The sequence below is a fragment of the Hyperolius riggenbachi genome, chromosome 9 (genome assembly GCF_040937935.1).
Source record: "Hyperolius riggenbachi isolate aHypRig1 chromosome 9, aHypRig1.pri, whole genome shotgun sequence".
NCBI lineage: Eukaryota > Metazoa > Chordata > Amphibia > Anura > Hyperoliidae > Hyperolius > Hyperolius riggenbachi.
In genome coordinates, this window is record NC_090654.1 from 77836398 (window position 1) to 77859543 (window position 23146).

General features: G+C 42.1%; 1 protein-coding gene across 3 annotated transcripts in view; it reads right to left on the reverse strand.

Annotated features, from left to right (window-relative positions):
* Positions 1-23146, reverse strand: part of CHCHD6 (coiled-coil-helix-coiled-coil-helix domain containing 6) — a 418276-nt gene that overhangs the window by 73849 nt on the left and 321281 nt on the right. The window contains exon 9 of one of the 3 annotated variants that reach the window (XM_068251582.1): positions 15567-15598. The exons of the other annotated variants lie outside the window; for them this stretch is intronic. Within the exon in view, the coding sequence (XP_068107683.1) occupies positions 15596-15598 (3 nt within the window). The 3' untranslated portion in view covers positions 15567-15595. The remainder of the gene's footprint in view (positions 1-15566; positions 15599-23146) is intronic. 3 annotated transcript variants of the gene reach the window in all.

Consider the following 23146-nt stretch of genomic DNA (forward strand, 5'->3'; position numbering starts at 1 on the left):
TAGGCGTCGGGAAGGTGGCAGCCCCTGGACCGCCTAACGCCGAAAGGTGTCAAGAGTGCTAGTCGGAGATTAGCGGGGGTCGCTCCGCCATCGGTCTACCAGCAGCGATCGCCGCTAGCAGACTGTTAGACGTCTATTTAAATTGAACAGCACTGCGATCTACAGCATCGCTGTACTGGGGACAGCCGTGTCACTTGGCCGTCCCCTGTAACGGCTCAAACGCGATCCCCTCTCATAGGCTGATGCCTATGAGAGGGATCGCTGAAATTGGATCTCGGGGTGGGGGGAATAATTAAATAAATACACATTTTTATATTAAAAAAAAAAAGAATAAAATGAATAAAACAAAAACAACAACAACTAAAAAAAATTAGAGCAGCAATCAGATGCAGCTGTTGGTGGCAAGAAAAGGGGGAACATTTCATTTGTGTGCTAAGTTGTATGGCTCTGCAGCGAGCTTTTAAAGCAGCAAAGCACTGAATTGTAAGAAAAGATGTGGTCACTACCGGGGTGTAAGCCTATGATCCTCAAGCAGTTAAAACCAATAAAAACGTACAGGGTGAGGTGGCTTACCTCAATGACGGCAGTCACATAAGACAATAAGCATCGAGGCACTTGATGCTACCTGGCTGTCTGCTATCTAGCACATGCATTGGCCTGAGGAAGTGGGCTCTGACCTGCAAAACGCGTTCTGTGCATAATAAACATTGTTCTCTTATGTGACTGTCGTCATTGAGGTAAGCCACCACACTCTTTATGTTTTAATTAGTTTTACCTCAATTTTATCCAAACCTGGGAGTCTCTTTACTCCTACTGTATTTAGCTCAGCTAATCATGCATAAAGAGGGGAGGCTGCAATAGCAAGTGGCTGTAAAAAAATGTTTTGTTAATTTATTTGCAGATATTCAGTTACTTTTGCTGCAGTAACCTTTAGCTTCTTCCAGCCCTCCGTCATCTGTCTGTTTTTCTGCACAAAGCCGAGGTTCATGAAGCCCAGCACTATCAAAGTTTAATTTCCCACCTGTCCAGTGAGCATCCAGTCGTATAGCTGCTTCCAGCTCGATGCCTGGATGATGTTGGAAAGCCACAAACTATTAATAAGAAGCAGAGAAGATAAGGAAACTTCCTTCCCAGATAATTAATTAGATAAAGACCGTTAATGGTTTGCCGCAGCTGATAGGGGCTCACAGATGGCTAAACATTTGGCTGCGGTGAATAAGGCGAGACGATCGTTCCAGGAGTCTTAGAGGAAAGAAGAACGAGTAACGCAAGGATGAAACAGCGTCTCGGAAGATTTGCGTGAAGCTCAGCAGCAGCTTTCTGTGCAATATGAAGAGTTAAGCAACAATAGGCTTTGTCTGGGTTTGGGAAGGGGTAGATGGTTGGTAATTAGTCAATTAGCGTTCCAAAGAGCTGTATATACACAAGTATCCTCCCGCATCCTATCGGTTATCACTGTAACTTTAGTATATTTTCTCCCTCACTTGCAATCTGCTTTGAAAGTTTAGTAAAAGCAGCCATCCCTACATCTTTAAAGGATACCCGAGGTGACATGTGACATGATGAGATAAATATGGGTATGTACAGTGCTTAGCACACAAATAACCGTGCTGTGTTCCCTTAAACATCAGGTATGTAAGTGGCAGTTCCTGTCTGGGTCAGGACAGAGTCAGACTACAGTGTGACCCTCACTGATAAGAAATTACAACTATAAATCCCTTTCCTAGCAGAAAATGGCTTCTGAGAGCAGGAAAGAGATAAAAAGGATCAATAGTTCATAGATTTTTAACTCTGGCATATTTCAATGAATGTGTCATTGAGCAAAAACAATAAAACTGTAAAAACTTGATTTAATTTATTAAAATAGATTTAAATATAAAATTAAACTGTGGAATATCTTAAGTAATTTTTAGGAGACGGAAGATAGATACAATTGTTTTTTTTCATTAGTTTATTTTCACCTCGGGTGTCCTTTAATGGCTGTATATAACGAAATGAGCCTGAATGATGCGGTGACAGGCCTGTCTGATTATCTCCAGACGTCTGAACTATGATCGGCTATAGCTCTACTCAGAACTCGTTCGTTTTATCGTCTTTGGAGATGACGCAATTGTTTCTAGACATGTCCACCAAGTATTTCAACACATCAGTCTGTTCCCTGGGAACTAGCAGCAAAGCTGACTAGATAAACCACTTAGGTAATATTAAAGGGAATCTGAAGCAAGAGTGACATGGACTGGAGGCTTCCATATTTATTTCCTGCTAAACAATACCAGTTGCCTGGCAGTGCTGCTGGTCTATTTGGCTGCAGTGGTGTCTGAATAACACCATAAATAAGCATGCAGCGAAAGTAGTCAGATCTGACAATCTGGTAACAAACACCTGATTTCCAAAAGTATTAGAGGCAGAGGATCAGCAGGACAGCCAGGCAACTGGTATTGCTTAAAAGGAAATAAATATGGCAGCCTCCATATGCCTCTCAGCTCAGGTGTCCTTTAAAGCTCAGACACAGGTATCCATCAATGATACAATCTTGATTGTAAAATCTTACCACATCTATGTAGTAGAAGGGCAAACACAGTGAATATACTCTGAATGCATATAACATAAAAGTGGTAAGATTGCACAATCAAGATTGCACCATTAGTGGGCACCTTTACTGTTGTATCCCCTGCAATATTTGTTCTGCTTCCAACTGTCATTTTGCACAGCTGATTTGTAACTGAAACAAGAACCATGACTGGTTGCTCTGTGCAACAAATATAGATAATTCCTCCACAGAGACCCATGGTACAATTGTATCTCCTTTCTCTGTAAAAAAACAAACAAACCAAAAATACTTTTACACTCTAACCAGATAGCGGAGACTCTTATGAGGGAATACCGGTAATAATATTAGCTCTCTGAAAAAATACCAGCTAAGTAGCTATTGGAAAAACTGAAAGCGGAAGAACCAGGACCGTCAGCTAAGTAGCTATTGGAAAACTGAAGCGGAAGAACCAGGACCGTCAGCTAAGTAGCTATTGGAAAACTGAAAGAGAACCTGTACTGAGTAAAATTATTTAAAATAAACACATGAGGTAACTTCAAATGAACAATACATAGTTACCTTGCCATCAGTTCCTCTCAGAAGCTTACCATTTTCTTCTTACAGTGTCCCTTCCAGTTCTGACAACATTTTGTCAGAATTAAATTATATCAGTTGCTGTCAGTTATATATCAGTTGCCATCAGTTACAGCTGAGAGGAGAACTGATGTGTCCATGTTTCCCTATGGCTCAAGTGGGCGATGTTACTGTTTAACAGTGTGCTGACCAGGCAGCTGTTATGGGGTAATAGCCATTTTCAAAATGGAGGACGGAGAATTCCATTGATCACAGTGGACAAACAGGATGCAGGAGAGGACAAATAGATTGAGGAGTAGACTACACAGGAGGTAAGGATGACTTGTGTATGTTAATTTTGACTTTTAATGTTCAGTTCCGGTTTTCTTGAAGCAGAAGAACCAGGACCTTCAGCTGAGTAGCTATTGGAAAACTGAAAGCGGAAGAACCAGGACCTTCAGCTCAAAAAACAGAAGCGGTACTCTAACTCATATATTCTAGGCATGCCCCGAAATAAAAAAAAAGCTGTGGACTGTCATAATATCTTTCGGCAGGGATGACAATAAACCTTTTAAAGACCTGGACAGTAAAGCGGTGATTCTTGGGTTAGGGGATGAAACCGGTAGCCCCTCATTAAAAGCAATAGAGGTTTTGGTGGCCAAAAGACTGATTGTGCAGAGATGGAGAGAAGTTGTTACTCCAACCTTGGAGGACTGGATTGGTGCGTTACCCTGTACCCTTGAGGACTGCACTGGACGTATGGAAGAGGGGTCATTATTTAATAAACTAAATGCAATTAGATGGAAGAGGGGTCATTATCTAATAAACTAAATGCAATTAGATCCTCTTGGGACAATACTAAGCATGATTATGTGATTCGGAGAGTGATTGATAGGGGAGAATGAAAATAAACTAATGGAATGTTTGGAGCATAACGAATGGAAAAGTGAGTATGTATATTCAGTAGAGTGTGTTTTTAAGTCAAATATGTATGTGAAGTATGAAGAGGTGAAGTATGAAGAGGTGGAGTATAGATGGTTCTAGCTTAAATTTTGTATCATATGAAGCGTATTTGTAGGAGTTAGGGAATAGCCTAAGACTTGTGTAATCACTAACTTTGGTGATCATTTGCCTTTGGTTTTTTTCTTTTCTTTTTTCCTTTGTGTTTTTTTGTTGTTGTTGTTGTTTTGCTTTTTTGCCTTACTACAACTTTCTCTTTTAACCCTCCTGGCGGTTTGTCAAAATCCGCCAGGGGGCAGCAAATACGTTTTTTTTAAAAAAAAAAATTTTCTTCATGTAGCGAGACGAGGTCTCGCTACATGATAGCCGCTGCTCAGCGGCATCCCCCCAGCCCCTCCGATCGCCGTCGGCGATCGGAGATCAAGAGATCCCGTTCAAAGAACGGGATCTCCTGGAGAGCTTCCCCCGTCGCCATGGCGACGCGGCGGGATGACGTCACCGACGTCGTGACGTCAAAGGGGAGTCCGATTCACCCCACAGAGCTGCCTGGCACTGATTAGCCAGGCAGTGCATGGGGTCTGGGGGGGGGGGGGGGCGGCTGCGGCGACGCGTTTAGCGGCGGATCGGCGGGTAGTGGCGGCGTTCGGGCACTGCACGCAGCTAGCAGAGTGCTAGCTGCGTGCAGCAAAAAAAAAAATTATGCAAATCGGCCCAGCGGGGCCTGAGTGGTGCCTCCCGGCGGGATAGCCCGTGCTCAGCACGGGCTTACCGCCAGGGAGGTTAAAGCTGGAGGGAGGGATGAAAGGAAGAAGAAAAATAAAGATTTCATTGATTAAGCGATAAACCAACAATGATGCAAAACAGTTACCTGACCCAAGAGGGCTGCGGTGAAGCTTGTATTAAATGGTTGGGCATATGATATAAGAGCTGAGTTAGAAGGAAAGGGAAAAAAGGGGGAGAAAAAAAACAACAAAAAAACAGAAGCTGATTTTCCTAAGTTACAGGGAGAACAGAATATTTATCTAAGAATATAAAAATGAACACTATCTGCCAATAGCAAAATAAGAACATCTATAATACGTAAAAAGTATACTTTAGGGACCTGTTTTTTTGTAAGTAAAAAGAGGACCAGTTTACTAAATTTCCATGAAAGTGGCTTCTTCCCTTGCATTCCCCCTGACTGGCATCAGTTTTAGCCAGTAGCTTGGTCACGGTACAAAATGGCTGCATGTCCTTTGATTCCCAGTGATAACATCCAAACAAATAAGAAGTGTGCATGAGGATAAATACCACAGTGCAGGAATACTGCGGAAGCAGAGCAAGCCTATTACCTCTGAGGACACTGCCGAAGGTAGGACCATGGTCGGTTCCCAGCAGTAATTATAGGCTTGTACCATTGGGCCACTACTGTGGCAACCACTCCCATGCCCACCCCTGATATCAATTCACTCCATCTTTTCAAAATTGGTTACTGGTTGAGCAGACAAACGGCTGCCAGTCCAGGAAGAGGAGCTAAATATATAAATTTTGCCCACGATTTAGTAAAAGTACAAATTTAGCCCACAAACATGTATTATTCACAAAGAGAGGTGTCGCATGCCTTAAGCTTTCCGGATACCAATTTTTCCTGGGCTCTAAGTAGTAGTATTTTATCTCCTGAGCGTCTTGCAGCCAAATCCTAGTTATGACAGCATTAAACATAAAACAGCACGGGTCCCAAGAGGCGGGAACAATGATTGCACGTTGGTCCAGCTCCCTCCCTGTGTGCTGGATAGATTAAAATAAAAGTCATTTAGAATGACGATCCCCTCGCAGCTACCTTGTGAGAACAGCTAAAAAATGCATTTGGCAAAAACAGCGTAAACTGCAATGATTACTTTGGAAGGTGGTGGGAAGTGGAAGGAAGGGGGAAGGAGATGCAGCATCTACCGTGTGAGAGAACAGTCTGTGATCAAAGACCCAGGGTGCTTGGTGCAAGAAAAACTTCTAATCAGAACAGGATTTCCAGCGGTAAAAAGCAATGCTCCTGAGGAGTTCTGGGAAAATGAAGAAATAAGTAGGTTTGCACACAGCTGGACAAGTTGCTCTGATTCAGTAACAACTTCCACATAATAACAATCATTTCACTTTTTCGAAACACTGATAATGTATTGTGTGCTTTTTTTCCCAGAGGCATGAAAGAAAAAAATAAACACGTGGAAGATAAAGAAATGGTGACAAAACTGACAAGGTCGTACATGAGGAACACTGTTCGGAACGGGTAAAATGAACTCAGTTCTAATAGACCAAGTTATATACTTCTCTTGAAATACAGCTTGACAATGAAACCTACCTGTAACCTCCATTAACCACTCCGACCAAGAACTGAACTTTATCCCAATCAGTAGCTGATCCCTCCTTTTCACAAACAGACCATCAGGGGGCGCTGTATGACTGATATTGTGGTGAAACCCCTCCCACAAGAAACTCTGAGGACCGTGGTACTCTTGGCAGTTTCCTGTCTGTGAACCTTGTAGCATTGTGGGAAATAGCTGTTTACAGCTGTTTCTAACTGCCAAAAAAGCATGCAGCAGCTACATCACCTGCCAACAGTAAAAATGCCATGTAATAAATGTCAGAATGTAAATCAGGGATTTAAAAGATTGTACAATAGGCAAACACTGACTAAATCATTTATACATAAGTATTGTAAACATGAAGCACTTTTTTTTTATTACATAATTTCCCTGGAGTTCCTCTTTAAAGAAAACCTGAACTGAAAATTAAAAGTCAAAATAAATCTACACACGTCATGCATACCTCCTGTGTAGTCTACTCATCAATCTCTTTCTCCTCTCCTGCTTCCTGTTTGTCCACTGCGATCACTGGAATTCTCCGTCCTCCATTTTGAAAATGGCCATTACCCATAACAGCTTTCTGGTCAGCACACTGTTAAACTGTAACATTGTCCACTTGAGCCATAGGGAAACATGGACATTACCGGCCATATCAGTTGTCCACTCAGCTATAACTGATAGCAACTGATATATAACTGACAGCAACTGATATATTTCAGTTCTGACAAAATGTTGTCAGAACTGGAAGGGATCATTGTCAGATGAAAATGGTGAGCTTCTGAGAGGAACTGATGGCAAGGAAACTATATAATGTTCATTTGAAGATACCTCATGTGTTTATTTTAAATAATTTTACTCAGTACAGGTTCCCTTTAAGGACCAGAGACTTCTGGTACAAAAATGGGCTCACCAACGTAACACCACACAGACCTGTCTCTTTCGGCGTTCATGCCGCTCTCCCATCGCTGAAGCACACTTGCTCTGCAGTCCCTATGACAGCAGAGCTCTGTGAGCAGGTTAGGAACCAATTTCATTGGCTCCTGACCCTGTGAGCATTGCGAGCCAATGTGATTGGCTCACAGTGCTCGCAGGGTCAGGAGCCAACTAAATTGGCTCCAGACTGGCTTATGGAGCTCTGCTGTCATAGCGACGGCAGAGCGAATTGGCTGCAGCGACAGGAGAGCGGCGCAAATGGTGGGTGCGTTCAGCTCGGTAATTGAAATCTACACCCTGGCAGCGATAGCAGGTCCCAAACAGAGCGTAGATTTCAATTACCAACATCCGGGAGAGGATAAAATCCAGCATGTGTAAACATAGGTTTCTGAAAGCAAATGACCTGAAAAAATCTGGCAACTCGGTAAAACAAAACAAAGCATATTACTAACCAAATGCTTGATGTTCCATCTACGTACATCTCCCCCCCCCCCCGCCACTTCCCATATAGAAAACCCCGCTCAAATATGTCGACTTCAAATACAAATTAAGAAATCCAAAGAATGAGGAGATTAAGGAAAAAAAATTTGCAGGGTGAGCTGCCAGTAGCGTAAAACAGGGTTTGCAAACATTGTCCTCAAAGTCAAACAACAGTGCATGTTTTGTGGTAATCCACAGGGGTAGTTAATCGGGTCTGCAGGGACAATAATTACCCCACCGGTGAATGTTAGTGGATTACTGTAAAACATGCACTGTTGGTGGTCTTTGAGGGCAGTATCGGGATACACTGGTCTAGAACAGTGCTGTTCAACTTCATAAACATGGAGAGCCTAATTTTTTGGAGACCACATGGTGCAGGAACTTGGCGGCCTACTATTTATTAAGAGAAGCTCATACCTGATTTAGGATGCTGACAGTAGTAGGCTAAGACAGGGCTGTGGCATGTAGCACCAATTCTGCCAATATGAACCTAAAGAACACTATGGTCTGATAGTGATCCAGTCTTTGACTGGCTTAATGATAATGGTTTATAGGTTATTTTGAGGCCTGTAGCTAGTCAGCAATTAGCAGGTCTAGATTTTGAAGAAAACTTCCAAGAACATACTTGTTAATAATAAGGAATTAGCAGGTCAAGACTGGTGGTAAATAGCATATGGCAGCAAGACTGCTTCCATGGCTCTGTTGGTTCTTTGCAAGAATCTGGCTCATGTTGATGCCTCCTAGACTTTAAAGTGTTACAGTCCATTCATTAAAACCTGATATTGCAGTTATAATTAAACTATTCAGTCATTTCGTTATTAACATTACTTTCCCAACTCAGTCTGTAGCCAGTTATAATTTATGATGCATCCTAAAATCTATTTAGAAGGTCTTCTGAAACCTTTGCAATACATGTTTTAAAGGAAGTTGTTTTTAACTTTTTACACAAAAATGGACAATGTAGAGGAGACCTAAAGCAGTACTGGGTAAACCCATGGCTCTTTGTAAAAATGCTACTCGCCTGGCTGTTTTGCTGATCCTATACTTTCTGAATCAATGATCCAGATCAACTATTCAGGTTGAGTATTGCGACAACATGATTCCCCTGATGTGCGTGTTACACGTGAGGGTTTCCAACTAGTGAAAGCCAAAGGATCAGCATGTCAGCAAACCAACTTGGGGGGAAGCGGGCACTTTGTTATTGATAGTGCCGGCTTCCCCGTCCATCCCAACTTACTCCCCCCTCTGCTCTCTCTCCAAATCGCCGCTCCCAGCGCAACTCCAGCTAGCATGTCACGCTAGCTTTATAGTGGAACGCACACGCTGGGAAGGGAGGAGGCGGAGGAGTGTCCGTTCTTCTGCCGCCATGATGCGACGGCAGAAGGGAAGATAATAGGACATACTGCGCTGCGCATCCCGGTCAGTAGGGATGGTCGGAAATGCCAATTCCCGATTCCGCGGTAAATCCGCATTCCGCCAATGCCAATTACCGATTCCGCTTTCCACTACCAATTTCCGCATTCCAATGCAGAATTTCCGCCGGAAATCGTGGAAATTCCGCCCGAATTTAACATCGATTTTCTCAAAAACTATAAGGTCTTTTTGAAAACTTTTTTTTTGCATCTTGTTCAGAAGATTCTGTTTAATAAACCCTGAAAATTTGGTGTTTCTAGGACTTACCGGGGGCTTTGCTATTAACCGCTAAATTCGGCAGATTTTTACTGTAATGTAAAATGCAGAAAATAGGCAGATGCAGATTTTCTGCATTTTACATTACAGTAAAAATCCGCAGACTTTAGCGGTTAATAGCAAAGCCCCCGTAAGTCCTAGAAATACCAAAGTTTTCAAAAAGACCTTATAGTTTTTGAGAAAATCGATGTTAAAGTCGGGTGGAATTTCCGCGATTTCCGGCGGAAATTTCCGCAATTTCTGGCGGAAATCCGCCTACCGCACTTGCATTACCGATTTCCGCATTCCAATGCAAAAATGCAATTTCCGATCGGAATTTCGGAAATTGCATTTCCGCGGAATCCAAATGAGCATCCCTACCGGTCAGAGGTCAAGAGAGTTGGCTGGTATCGGCAGCTGTGGGAACTGAGCGGGGGGCCGGCGGCAGGGAGCGAGGGAAGTGGTGAGTATGTCCTTTTTTTTCCTACGCATAGCAGCATTTATTTTACCACAGCCTATGGGCTGTGGTATCCTTTAAATACCATCTGTACCACATTTGTTTACAAAGCAAGCTAATATGAAAAAAAAGAGTAAGGGAGGAAATGACATCATGATTGGCTTCAGTCAGAGGCAGTAAAGATGGAAAGTGCCTTGAACAGTTTTCTCTTTATTAACTATATAAAATTCACTTAAATTAAAATGTGGACAGTACAATACATGTTATGTACTTAAAACAAGTATTTATCTTCTTATATAAGTGTTTAATTTTCCCCCTGGGATAGTATGGCTGTCCCTGCTACTTTAAAGTGACATATGAGATCAGCTGACTACTACCATTACCTAAAATAAAATATGCCAGTGTACAAGGCAGAACCATTGTCACACTGGGACAACTATTATTGCAAGGAAATTATAACACATACATTACCTCATGTGACGTGTCACAGCCACGCATGGTGTCAACTATGACTACTGCAAAATCAAACATTGCCTGACTGAAAGGGCATGCAAGGTCCTGTATTTCTTCATCAGATGAGCCGTACAGGATTCTCACATCTGCTTTGCTAAAATCTATTGGCTCATTGATTCATTTTGATCTAGTCAGACTGACAATACAGGAGTGAAGCTGCTGTAGGACCTCTTGGGAAACAGAACGGTTGTTCATTTTGCAGTGACTCCTGGGACACAGACCCATGATGATTGACATCTCTGTTTCCCAAAACATTCTGTATTGCAGCGTTATAATAGACACGTCGCTCAAGCCAAACTTGCTCAGGGGTAGCTGACCTTCACCAGGTCGCAATGCCTGCAGACATATATGCAGCTATTGTCAAGTGAGACAGATTTCCACCTTAAGACCAGTCTATTTGCCAAAGTTAATTTGGTGACATGCCAAGAGACTGCTGGGAAATGTCAACATTGCTGCCCCAGATCATCAGCAATTTGTGTGTCCCTGAATCATGTTTTAATAAATAGGATACCTATATTCGGAGCTGCGGAAGGCACAACACATGAATAATGGTCATGTCCTAATTTTAATTCAACACCCCATTTGAGCAGCTATAAAGCTGCAGAGCCCTGGTGCAGGAAACAATGCATTTTTACAAAGCTTCTATACATAAGAATTGAGCTTAAAACAAACCTGAGGTGCAAATAAACGTATGGCATTATTATTATTTAGTATGTATACAGTGCTGACATCTTCCGCAGAGTTTTGCTAAAGGTAAATAGAACATAAGTAACATAAAACAGAGCTTTATAGTTTTATTTTCAGTTTAAAGTGGATCCGAGATGAACTTTTATTCATTGCATAATTGTGTTCCTTACATATAGTTTATAGGGCATTCCTCAAGCCAAATACCTTTTTTCTTTGTTTTAATACTATAATTCCCTATAAACTAAATAAGCCTCACCCACAGCTTCTCCAAAACGCCAAGGCACTCAGACCCATGTAGCAAGGGCTTATGGGAGCTCAGTCTGGGCAGGAGAAAGAGGAGGCTACTAGCCAGAGATTTCAGAGGCAGAGGGGAGGGGGGAGTGAATTTTTCACAGGCTGAGTGGTGGAGATGCTGTTGCAGATTACCTGTGTAATGATGACAAACAGAACATGGCCGCTCTCATTGTATCACAAGAATAAATCATCATAAACTGTTGTAGCTGTATGCAGCCAGATTTGCTGTGTAAACTAAAGCTAAACTTTAGATAAGATATATAGACAAGTTACTTGTTGTAGTTAGTTTTTCATCTTGGATCCGCTTTAAGGGCTTCATTTAAAGACTGCATTACAAACAGCAGTCAGGACTGTGATGTAAAATCTGCTTAATACAGCTGCAAAACAGAAGTACTGACCCATTGAACTTTCCAGCACTGAAACCTTATCAGCATTGTGTCCCTCTGCCAGATAAGAGGGTTTTGCTAGATATATTTGTTTGGCAGTTATAATGTATATATTTGTGTATAGTTTATATAATAAAACAAACACTGTAATTGTTCCAGTTTTTGCCCTAGTTACCTGATTATTCTATTCCATGCAAGAACTCCGTCCTCAGAAAATGTACACTACCGTATTGTTTCTTATTATAAATTGCTGGATTTGGCTTGTTTGGTTGCAAATAACCTTTTCCTCATTTTAGGAATAGCTAGTTCCGAGGACTATGCACCTCGTTTTAATCTGGAGAGTGGCAGCAGCAGATTTCCAGTGCTAAATTGATGTTTACCAATTGGGCAAACAATTGAGATTCAATCATGTATGGGCACATCATCCAATCTTAAAGGATACCCCAACTGAAATGTGACATAATGAGATAGACATGCGTATGTACAGTGCCTAGCACACAGATAACTATGCTGTGTTCCTTTTTTTCTTTCTCTGCCTGAAAGAGTTAAATATCAGGTATGTGAGTGGCTGACTCAGTCCTGACTCAGACAGGAAGTGACTACAGTGTGACCCTCACTGATAAGAAATTCCCCTTTTTTACCTCTTTCTTGCTCTCAGAAGCCATTTTCTGCTAGGAAAGTGTTTTATAGTTGGAAATTTTTATCAGTGAGGGTCACACTGTAGTCACTTCCTGTCTGAGTCAGGACTGAGTCAGCCACTTGCATACCTTATATTCAACTCTTTCAGGCAGAAAAATAAAAAAGGAACACAGCATAGTTATCTGTGTGCTAGGCACTGTACATACACATGTCTATCTCATCATGTCACATTTCAGTTGGGGTATCCTTTAAAGTGGATCCGAGATGAACTTTTACTCATTGCATAATTGTGTTCCTTTCCTATGGTTTATAGGGCATTCCTTAAGCCAAATACATTCTTGTTTTTGTTTTAATACTCTAATTCACTATAAACTAAACAAACCTCGCCCACAGCCTTTCAGAAAGCTTTGGCATTTTCAGACAGTAGCAGGGGCTCATGGGAGCTCAGTCTGGGCAGGAGGAGAGGAAAGTTTTACTAGCCAGAGATTTCAGAGGCAGAGGGGAGGAAGGAGGAGGAGGGGGGATTACGGTTTTTTCAAAGGCTTAGTGCTGAAGATGCAGATAAGCTTACCTATGTGTAATGTTTACAAACAACATGGCTGCTGTCATTGTATCACAGGAAGAAATAATCATATTCTATTGAAGCTGTTTGCAGCTCCATTTGCTGTGTAAACTATCTAAACTTTAGATATATTATATAGACAAGTTACTTGTTATAGTTAGTTTTTCATCTCGGATCCGTTTTAAACAACTTCTTTTCTCACAGTGCAATCGCCTTCAAAAGCCCCTAGTGGGTGGGACCTGAATGGCAACTGTGGCATAGTAAGATGGGATTGGCAGGTGTTGTCACATTCATCCCATGTAAAAGGTACTGTTTTTAAACCATGCCATCCAAACTGCAACAAAAATATAAGAATAGTGACAGGAACCAGGGAATGAAGCTACAGCACTTCCAATTATCACTTCCAATTATCATCCATGCATTGCATAATACTTCTTTTAAAGGACAGATGGGGGGGGGGGGGGGGGCAAACTAGTAGTAACCATTGTATTGGGCCTACATGCCATGTCTTTACCTGGTTCCATGTCTGTTATTTATACATTCCTTCAGGCAAGATTCCAAAAATCTTACACAAACTTTAGATAGGATCAATGAGATGCTATTATTGCCACTATTGCTGCAGTGAGAGTAATCCCATAGGATTACTCATGCAGTATCGCTTTGCTGATCACCGGCGATCAGCAAAGTGCAGCTCACCGGCAAAAAGTGCCACAGTGGGATTAGGGCCTACCAGTTGCTTTGGCTGTCGTGCTGATCTTTCTGAAATTATCAGTCTCTAATAAAGACACCTGAAATAAGCATGCAGCTAATCCAGTCAAACTTCAGTCATCATCAACATCTGATCTGCTGCTTGTTCAGATTCTATGGCTAAAAATATTAGCGACAGATGATCGGCAGGACAGCCAGACAATGTGCATTGTTTAACAGGAAATATAACCCTCTCACCTCAGGTTCCCTTTAATACAAATTGAATGCAGGCAATAATTGGGTCAATCAAAACTAACAGCAAGGGTTTGATTCACAAAGCGGTGCTAACTGTTTAGCACGGGTGTGCTAAACAGTTAGCACGTGAAGTGCCGTTCGCGGACTTTTGCGCGCGCAAAATGCCGCGACCGCATGAATCGCGGCACTTTGCGGTAACTGTTTAGCACACCTGTGCTAAACAGTTAGCACCGCTTTGTGAATCAAGCCCTAAGTGATTTGGATAGGCCCACTTCCAAGTAGCATACATATAAATTGCACATTAAATTTGCTTACAAGCTGGTATTACTAGATAGTAGTACCTCTATGGAACTTCACTCAAAACTCTTGAAACCGCAGCACGGGGAACACCTACTTTTTTACCCCAATGGTGCATATAGCTTGCCTTACGATTACAAGCTTTACCAGGCCAGGCACTGCACATACCTCCCCGCTGTTGGAAAGTCTAGATAAGGCTTTATTTATTCAGAAAGATGAAGTATTAATGGCCCTGGTAACCAACACTCGGTTGCTACTTCCCCTTCACTGTAATCATTAACCATTTAGTGGCATCCTAACGTATTGAAACGTCATGCTTTACCCTATTAAAGGCAACATGACGTTTTAATACGTCGCGCGTTCCCGCCGCTGCTACCGCCGTGTGCGCCGTTTCCGTCGGGATCCCGTGCTACCCAATCGCAATGCCTGGAGTGAATGGACTTGACCGCGAACAGCGGCTACATCCATTCACAAAAACAGGAAATGTAACAAATAAAGTGTAAAAAAAAAAAAAAAAAAAGGTGAACACTTCCTATACCGAGTGTTCACTAGCGCCATCTTGTGGCCAAAAAGTATATTACACGTACAAAATACATACATTTACAAGTACATACACATGATTAATAAAATTACACTATGTATTAAGTTTTTACTGTTTCATAGTCTATGCTTAGTGACACATTCATTGAAGTATGCCAGAGCTAAAATCTATAAAGTACACTAGCTAAAATCTATAAACTGACATTTTTTTTATCTCTTTCCTGCTATCAGAAGCTATTTTCTGCCAGAAAAGTGTTTTGGCTGTAATTCCTTATCAGTGAGGGTTACACTATAGTGCTGACCTGGTCAGAAACTGTTAGGACGCGATACCACTAGAGCGGCGTGCGTCTGCGAGACGCGAGACGGCTCTTCCGGGTCTGCAGGGAAAGAACACGAATCCCATCAGCCGTGCCATGCACGGCTATGGGATCCACAGCCTCCCGCGCCGATTCGGATGTAAAAGCTGGCCGAATCGCTAGCGGTAGCGATACGGCCGGCGTTACCATTGCACCCTATGACAGAGTTTCCCCGCAGTATTCGCCTGCGGGGAGACTCTGCGGATTCGCGGCGGTTTCCGCTCAAGTGGAAACGCGCCCTTACTTCCATACCTGATTTTTTAACTCTTTCAGGCAGAGAAAGAAAAAAAGGTACAGAGCATACTTATTTGTATGCTTAGCACTGCATATACACATGTCTACCTCATCATGTCACATCATTTAAGTAATGTCTTCGGATAGAAAAAAAAAACACAAAAAAAGATTACACTGACCTCCTCTCTTCCTCTGGCACTTGTTTGGATCACTTTAAAATGGAAAAATAAAAGCTTTAAAGTCTCCATTACTATTCATTTTATTTCCAGTTTAGAACAGCTACAGAAGTGCTGTAATGCCAAGCAGACAGTGGAGATAATTTATGAGACACAGGTCTTATTACACGCAATAAGCTCTGGGAATGGACCATTGGAGGCTAATTTACCGTGCTGATGTGATACTTTATCAATTTCATGATTATTTACCAACAAATCTCTAATTAACAAGTGACTTTTCCTTCAGCGTTCAAATAAGAAATGTGTGCTTTGCAAACTGATAATATGTTTTACATCAGTGTCCTGAGGAAGCTCCACTGTCTTGGTGCGAAACAGCTGTCGACCTCTGCCCTAGTGTGTAATTTCTTCCTCTCTCTCTTGGCTGTTGCTGTAATGGACTGTTGTCCTTTTAATTTTTGGAATAAAAGCAGAATTTTTACCTAGATTTTAAACTGCCACTTTCGCTTTACGTATCTATGTTTTACATCATGTTTGTTAGATATGATGTCACAAATCAATCACCTCACAAGTGAAGGCGCTGTGTGAACTAGGTCCAGCCTTACATAAAGAGTAAACACACGGACGCAGCTGAGCACAAAGTAAATTAAGCATTGAATCAGGAAAAGCTCCGAAGGTGTTACAATTCCACTAAAAGATGTAATTAAATAAGCCAACAGCTTAACCAGCATGTAAAAAGAAAAGGAAAGCATCATAAAAACTGCCATAACATCAGTGGAGGAAATGTACTGTAACCAGGCAATGTAAACGTCTCTACTAGAGATTATCAATGAATTGCACATTTTTCCAGCTTCATACAATTGTTATTACAATTTGTGCACAAGCCTGGAATTTGGCCAATCCAAATCTGCAGCAATTTCACTTTAAGCCGGTTTTACACTTTTTTTGTGTTGCTGTGGGGATGCAATGCTCCTGCTGCATACCACTGAAATGCAAAAAATGACAAACATATGACCTTATGGCAAAGTGTGCTGACAGTCACATGCATAGCGTTGCTCCCCCCCCCCCCCCCCCCTGCTCAATAACATACTTCACTGGGATTCCCTTCATAAGCCCAGGTGTGCCGTACTGTGCTCCTGATGATTAAATTCCTGTGACTCCAATGACTTCCACCACGGAAGTCATATGGTAACGCGCTGCAGACTTTGTGTTGGCCTCAGTGGCAATTCGGAAGCTTCCGGCGCAACACACCGCAGTAAGTGTAAAAGGCCCCATACACTTGCATTGCATTACCCTGTGGTAAAACAAGGTAACACGGCCCTCAGTGGTTTCATTTTAAAATGCATACAAAATGGAAAAATGGTATCAGGTTGGAAAAATTAGACAAGCCAGGCAAATGTTATCAGTGGTAAGGCTGCTGTATGGGTGGGTAAGGCAATGTGAAGGTGTCAGTGAAAGTAGAACACTTAGGTCAGGCAACTACTGAAAGTTGGTGACGTTCAGAACTTCCAGCAGTTGCAATGTTGTGTGCTGAAGGCGCATGCCACATGAAGTAAGGTTGCTGAGGAAGAGGAGGAGCCATGACTTGTATTGTTACTAGGTCTTCAACAGCCGGACACATATCTGGGCTGTGTGCTGCACTAAATGATGGACTTGATATTTTTTATCAAGCAACCTGTCTTAAAGGGAAAATAAAAAATAGATACTCACCTAAGGAGAGGGGAGGCTCTGAGTCCCATAGAGACTTCCCATTCTCCTCCCGCTCTCCGTGTTCCCACGCAGGCTCCCCTGTTAGCAGTCCACGACCGTTCGGTCATGGACTGCTCTCTTCCGTGTTGGGTGGGCTTCAGCAGTCTTCGGAAGTACTCGGGCTGCTCCATACTGCGCATGCACAAGCATCCTCTCTCACGCACTTGCGCAGTACAGAGCCGACTCTCTTGTGTTTCCAAAGTGGCGGAGCCTGTGGGGGACCGAGGACACCGGTACGGCTCTATAGAACCCAGAGCCTTCCTCCTCCTTAGGTGAGTATCTGTTTTTTATTTACACTTCAGACTTGCTTTAACCTCCTTGCCAGTTATCCTGAGCTCAGCTCGGGGTAACCTACGCAGGAGGATTTCTCAGGCCCCGCTGGGCCGATTTGCATAATTTTTTTTTGTTACATGCTGCTAGCACTTTGCTAGCTACTTGTAACATTCGATCGCCGCCGCTACCCGCTGATCGCCCCCCCCCCCCCCCTCCAGACCCCTTGCGCAGCCTGGCCAATCAGTGCCAGGCAGCGCTGAGGGGTGGATCGGGATTCCCTCTGCCGTCCCGACGTCATCCCGCCCCGTCGCCATGGCGACCGGGGAAGCCCAGCAGGAAATCCCGTTCTGAACGGGATTTTACTGCTTACTCTGAACGCTGGAGGCGATCAGAGTGGCTGCAGAGATGTCCTGGGCTCGCTACATGATTTAAAGAAAATAAAATAAAAAAAAAAGTGCTCTGATGCCCCCTTGCCGCGGGAATTGGACCGGCAAGGGGGTTAAAGAGAAATAATTTGCAAAAATAAAATTAATAAATTTGCTTTTTTTTTTTTTTTACAATATTTATTTACAAATTATTATTTTAGTCATTATTTGGTCACCCTGATTTACATTCTGAAGTTCATCACAGGTATCATCATCTTTAGTCATGCCAGGTGATCTCTGCGGGATGTTTGTTCACCAAGAGTTCCAAAGTCAGTGCGAATAATAGACAAAAAAGGTGAGACAAATATAGTGATGGGTATGGCTCGATTGAACACAAATAACCTTCAATAAATTTAGCAAAATATATAAAAAAACTTTATTATTATTCAGTGCGAATAATGCCTGGTCTCCCAGAATGCTCTGGGAGGAGAATTTTGCAAAGCTAAACAGTCTAGGGTAAGCATCATTGGGAGGGTATACCCATATACAGCAATATATAGATGTAGGAAGGGTTTCCGATGCAGAAACCAGTAAAATTACCATAAAAGTGGGTATCCTGATGAATTTACTGCATTCCACTATATGTCACGACAGTGCCTCTTTAATATAAACACAAAAATAAAAAGATATTATAGAGTTCAAATGACAAAATAAAACAATAAATAAATATAGGAACAAACAAAATGTCTCAATTTTAAGAAAAAGATGTACTGATGGAGGGAGAAACCTCTAACTGCGGACGGATTGTATCTGTAATATAAATCTAACAGTCCTCCCTGTGCAAAAGTCTGCGCAGTCTTAGTCACCACTTCTAGTCTTAGTCACCACTTCTAGTCTTAGTGAGACACAGACAGCAATAACAGTCTAGCAGAAATTCTGACTCGTACACGGTGGCGTAGTGGATAGCACTCTAGCCTTGCTGCGCTGGGTCCCAAGTTCAAATCCCAGCCAGGGCGCTATCTGCATGGAGTTTGTATGTTCTCCGTGTTTGCATGGGCTTCCTTCGGGCACTCCGGTTTCCTCCCACATCCCAAAAACATACAGATAAGTTAACTGGCTTCCCCATAAAAGTGGCCCCAGACTACGATACATACACTACACAATATATACATAGCACTATGCTAGGGATTAGATTGTGAGCTCCTCAGAGGGAGAGATAAGTGACAAGATAATATACTCTGTACAGCGCTGCGGAAGATGTCGGCAGTATATAAATACTAAATAATAATAGCAATGCTATCCTAAACAAACACATTTTGGGCAGAGTTCTGCTTTAAGTGGTATTACAAAACCTTTCCATTTTGTAGAATAATTCAGCCTTCAAGCTAATTGAAAAAGAATGAAGTTTTATGAGTTTATTGCCTTTTCCCCATGAAATACAGATAATTTATATCCTGCGCAAAATACAGACATCTGTTCCATTGATAGATTTACTAATCTACCCCTCCTCAGACAATGATGTAAAGCAGTAAATTACCGGCATCTCGGTGCAGTAACCAGTTTCATAATAAATAAATGATTACTTGCGTCTACTTTCTAATTCACACAGGTACATCCACTATCTTCCAAATTTGATAAAGTAATTTAAAGGGACCCAATGCTGAAAAATATCAAGGGTTTCACCGATGAGCTTGTGTAAAAGGAAGAAAAGATCTGCACTCGGAGGGAGTGGTAAAAATCCAATGTTTATTATTTAATCCGGCATCAGACAATAACAAAAAGAAAAAAGCATATTGGGCAAGTATTAGCCCTTAGCCATAGCTTATGGAACAAGAAAGAAAAACAGATGTTCCCTGTGCAGAAGTTATGTAATAAAAAAAAAAGTAAAACAGGTGCTAAAGGGAACCAGAGATGAACGATTCACACAAAATAAACATATTGGTCGATAGCTTGTAAAGAATAAATGCTCTACCTGATAATTTCGCCGCTATAGGGTGCCTTTTTAAGTGTTTTTTCCATTATTGCTTCAGGGAAAATCCAATATGGCCGTCAGCTCATATTCCTTCTGCTTCCAGGTTATGAGCTGTTCTGGATGTGCTGTCTAGGCTCTATGAAACTATAGTCAAGCAGGGCTGCTGCTGCAGGCTTTCATCTGTGTGCTTTCAACTTTATTATTCTGGTATGCTGTGTGGCTGCCTGTAGGAAGTGCCTCTCATAGAAATAAAACTGCATACAGTAGATAATAATGATGACTGGCTGCACAGTGCACACAGATCACACAGCCAGACTTGTCTGTTTCAGAGCTTCTTTCTGCAGGAGCAGCCCCTCCCATGTCATCAGCTCTGAGTATGCAAAGCAGGAAAGTTGAGCCAGAAGGCGTCAGGCTTGGGCTTGAAAAGACTCCACAGAAGACTGACTCCGCTATAATGATTCCAGGTCAAACCTAAACTGAATGCTCAGTCGGGGATTATTATCACAGCTGTTAACAGACAGATTAAGCAGAGAAGAATGAAACTAAAAGCAGGGTAGGTGTTTACGGTCATGTTCCCACTGATAAATCTAATAAAATACATGAGGGTGCTTCATCTCTGGTTCTCTTAAGGTGCGTACACACGCACTACCGCCGGCAACGACGGGTCCGCCGGATCCTCCCGCTGGGCGGGCATTCAGCTGACAGTAGTGTTTGTGTACGCGCTGTTGGCGGACTGATAAGGCTTTTTCTGAGCGGATCATTCAGAAACAGCCTTATCAGTCCGCCGACAGCGCGTACACACATACTGTCGGCTAAAGACTGCCCAGCGGGAGGGTCCGGCGGACCAGTCGTTGCATTAAGTAGTGCTTTAAGCACTTTTCCTGGTGAAGTGGCTGACAGAGTCATATGACAATTTACAGGTTACACACTTTGTGGAATCTATGTTCAGTTTCACAGTGTTGCAGCATTTGATCCCGGTCTCTGGCCTCTGTTATCCCTGGAACAGCTGATCATTAATTGGTCCGGTTAGAGGCAATTGTATATGCATAACCTCTTTAAAGCACTCATTAACTGACATGCGACAGCCTAAAATTGCATTGCAAGTGTTAAAAAACCAAACAAAACAACAGCAACAAAAAAACTCAATATCTTGCACACGAAAATAAGGAATCTGAAGTGCAGTTAAATGCAACTATGGCTCCTCTGAAAAGTAAACAGAAACAAAACTTTTTTGGCTGGCTGAGCAAACAAGTCTGATAATAAGCAACATACCCACTGGGAGAAATTTTGCAGTGCTCGCCATTTCCCAGCGATCTGCATAGGCTTACACCACTGGATCCCTATGGGAATGATCCCATTCGCAGCGCTGCAGCATTTTGGGAGCAATCGGATCAGTGGCTTTAGTAGTCAAATTGTGATCGCTCCAGAAATCGGGGTGAAATTGCGACATTTCTGTGATTTGGTAAATCGCAGACAAGGCAGCAAGGCGCTGCAAAGCGCTGGTAGTGAGTCTCAGGCCTAAAATCTCATTATATCTTTAATTGGGAGCAGAATAATACTGAATAATCCAGATTTTACTGATATGGATGCTGTGCCCAATTCAAATAAGAATATGAGATACCAGGAAAGTTCTATATACCGTTGCTACTACACATATTATGTCTGTTTTTCTGCTGAAATTTCTTGTGAGAAGGGATGAAGTTTTCTCGCTTTCATTGTTTCAGTCAGGATACTATGTGGTGTCCTGAAAAGTCATGCAGGAAGGGACTTTGCGTTTAACTACTGCAATGGCGACAACAGGTACATTGAAAACAACAACAGGTATGCTGGAATATAGAAAATACAGAATATGTGGACATGTTTATTTATCTATTAATTTCTGAAGCATAAAACGGCTAATTTTGTGCCTAGTGGGAACCTTGCCTTATGCTAGCAAAACAAAAACTTTAATGCAACATCAAATTTTACTTAGACTAGAATTTATTTGGGAATTCTGTTACCTAGAATTATTAACAGAGTGGTGAAAAAAAAAGCAATACAAGTTGCCTGGTGACATGTTGTTCCTGCTTATGAATTGCACTATAGGCTTCTGAGAGAAAGTCTGAGCTTGAAATGTTAAAAATTCTGATATTTAGGGGTTCTTCATAGAGACCACCTTGCAGCGCCTACTATTTGCCAGCTGGGTCACATCTGCAAAGTTAGGTTAGTAACAGGTTCTCTTCGGGTGGATTACTTGGCCTCCTTTTGTAATTTTTTGCTGATACGACAGCTTCTGCCACACTTTCATGTCAGCTCGTAAAGAGTAATGACTGCAGCCTAATTGTATTTGTTGCAGAATATAAATATGTCACTCCAGGTTGTCAGCCAGTGTTGAGCTATTGTGTTCAGTTTTTCCTCCTGTGACCAGCCAATATCTGCATGTGTTAAAGTGGAGAAGGACTGCAGTGGGCTCGGAGGTTCCTGCAGGGGCTCCAAACAATGATCTCTCTGGTGATGTTGGTGTTGGGGGGCGGGGGGGGAAGGGTAGTGTGTCAGCAGTTCTATGTCAAGAAGTAACATTTAAAACAATATTCCTCAGCTGCCATGGATCAATGGTTCAATTATTCTTATGTAACTGCAGATGGTGCATGCTATGCTGCATGCCCTGGGCAAGAGTAATTTGGGGATCCGCCGATCGCCAGACCCCCAATTACACCTCCATCCGAGTTGTTCCGAGGGGGGGGCTAAATATTTTTGGCTGATACCTTAGAACCTGTAAGTACAATAGCTTGATCAATAAAACAAAGAATTATACCAAATACCCATCCAACTTCACTGGATTCTTTTTTTTGCATCAAAATGTATTTGTAAATGAAAGACTAGCAATTAAAGTGGTCTGAAAATCCGACATAACATTCAATAAAAATGTGTTCCCTACTTTGTATTACTCATACAGTTATCATATTTGCTTTTGTGCACAAGTAATATTGTCTATTTACAAATGACAGGTTTACAAACTTTTTCTTGCCCTGAAAGCTGGCATAGCATTTTATTATTTTTCTGTTATAACTGCTTTTTATTATATATTAAAATCTTCTAATGAGCTATTCTGAACACTGTGTGCCTGAAGCAGAGACAGTTTCTCAGAGAGTGTTTGTTTACATTCCAGTGTTGGTACATTTGGGTTTAACAAATAAAAAAGATACGGTTATCTCCAATTTGGATGTGGATTCGAAGCTGAATAGCAG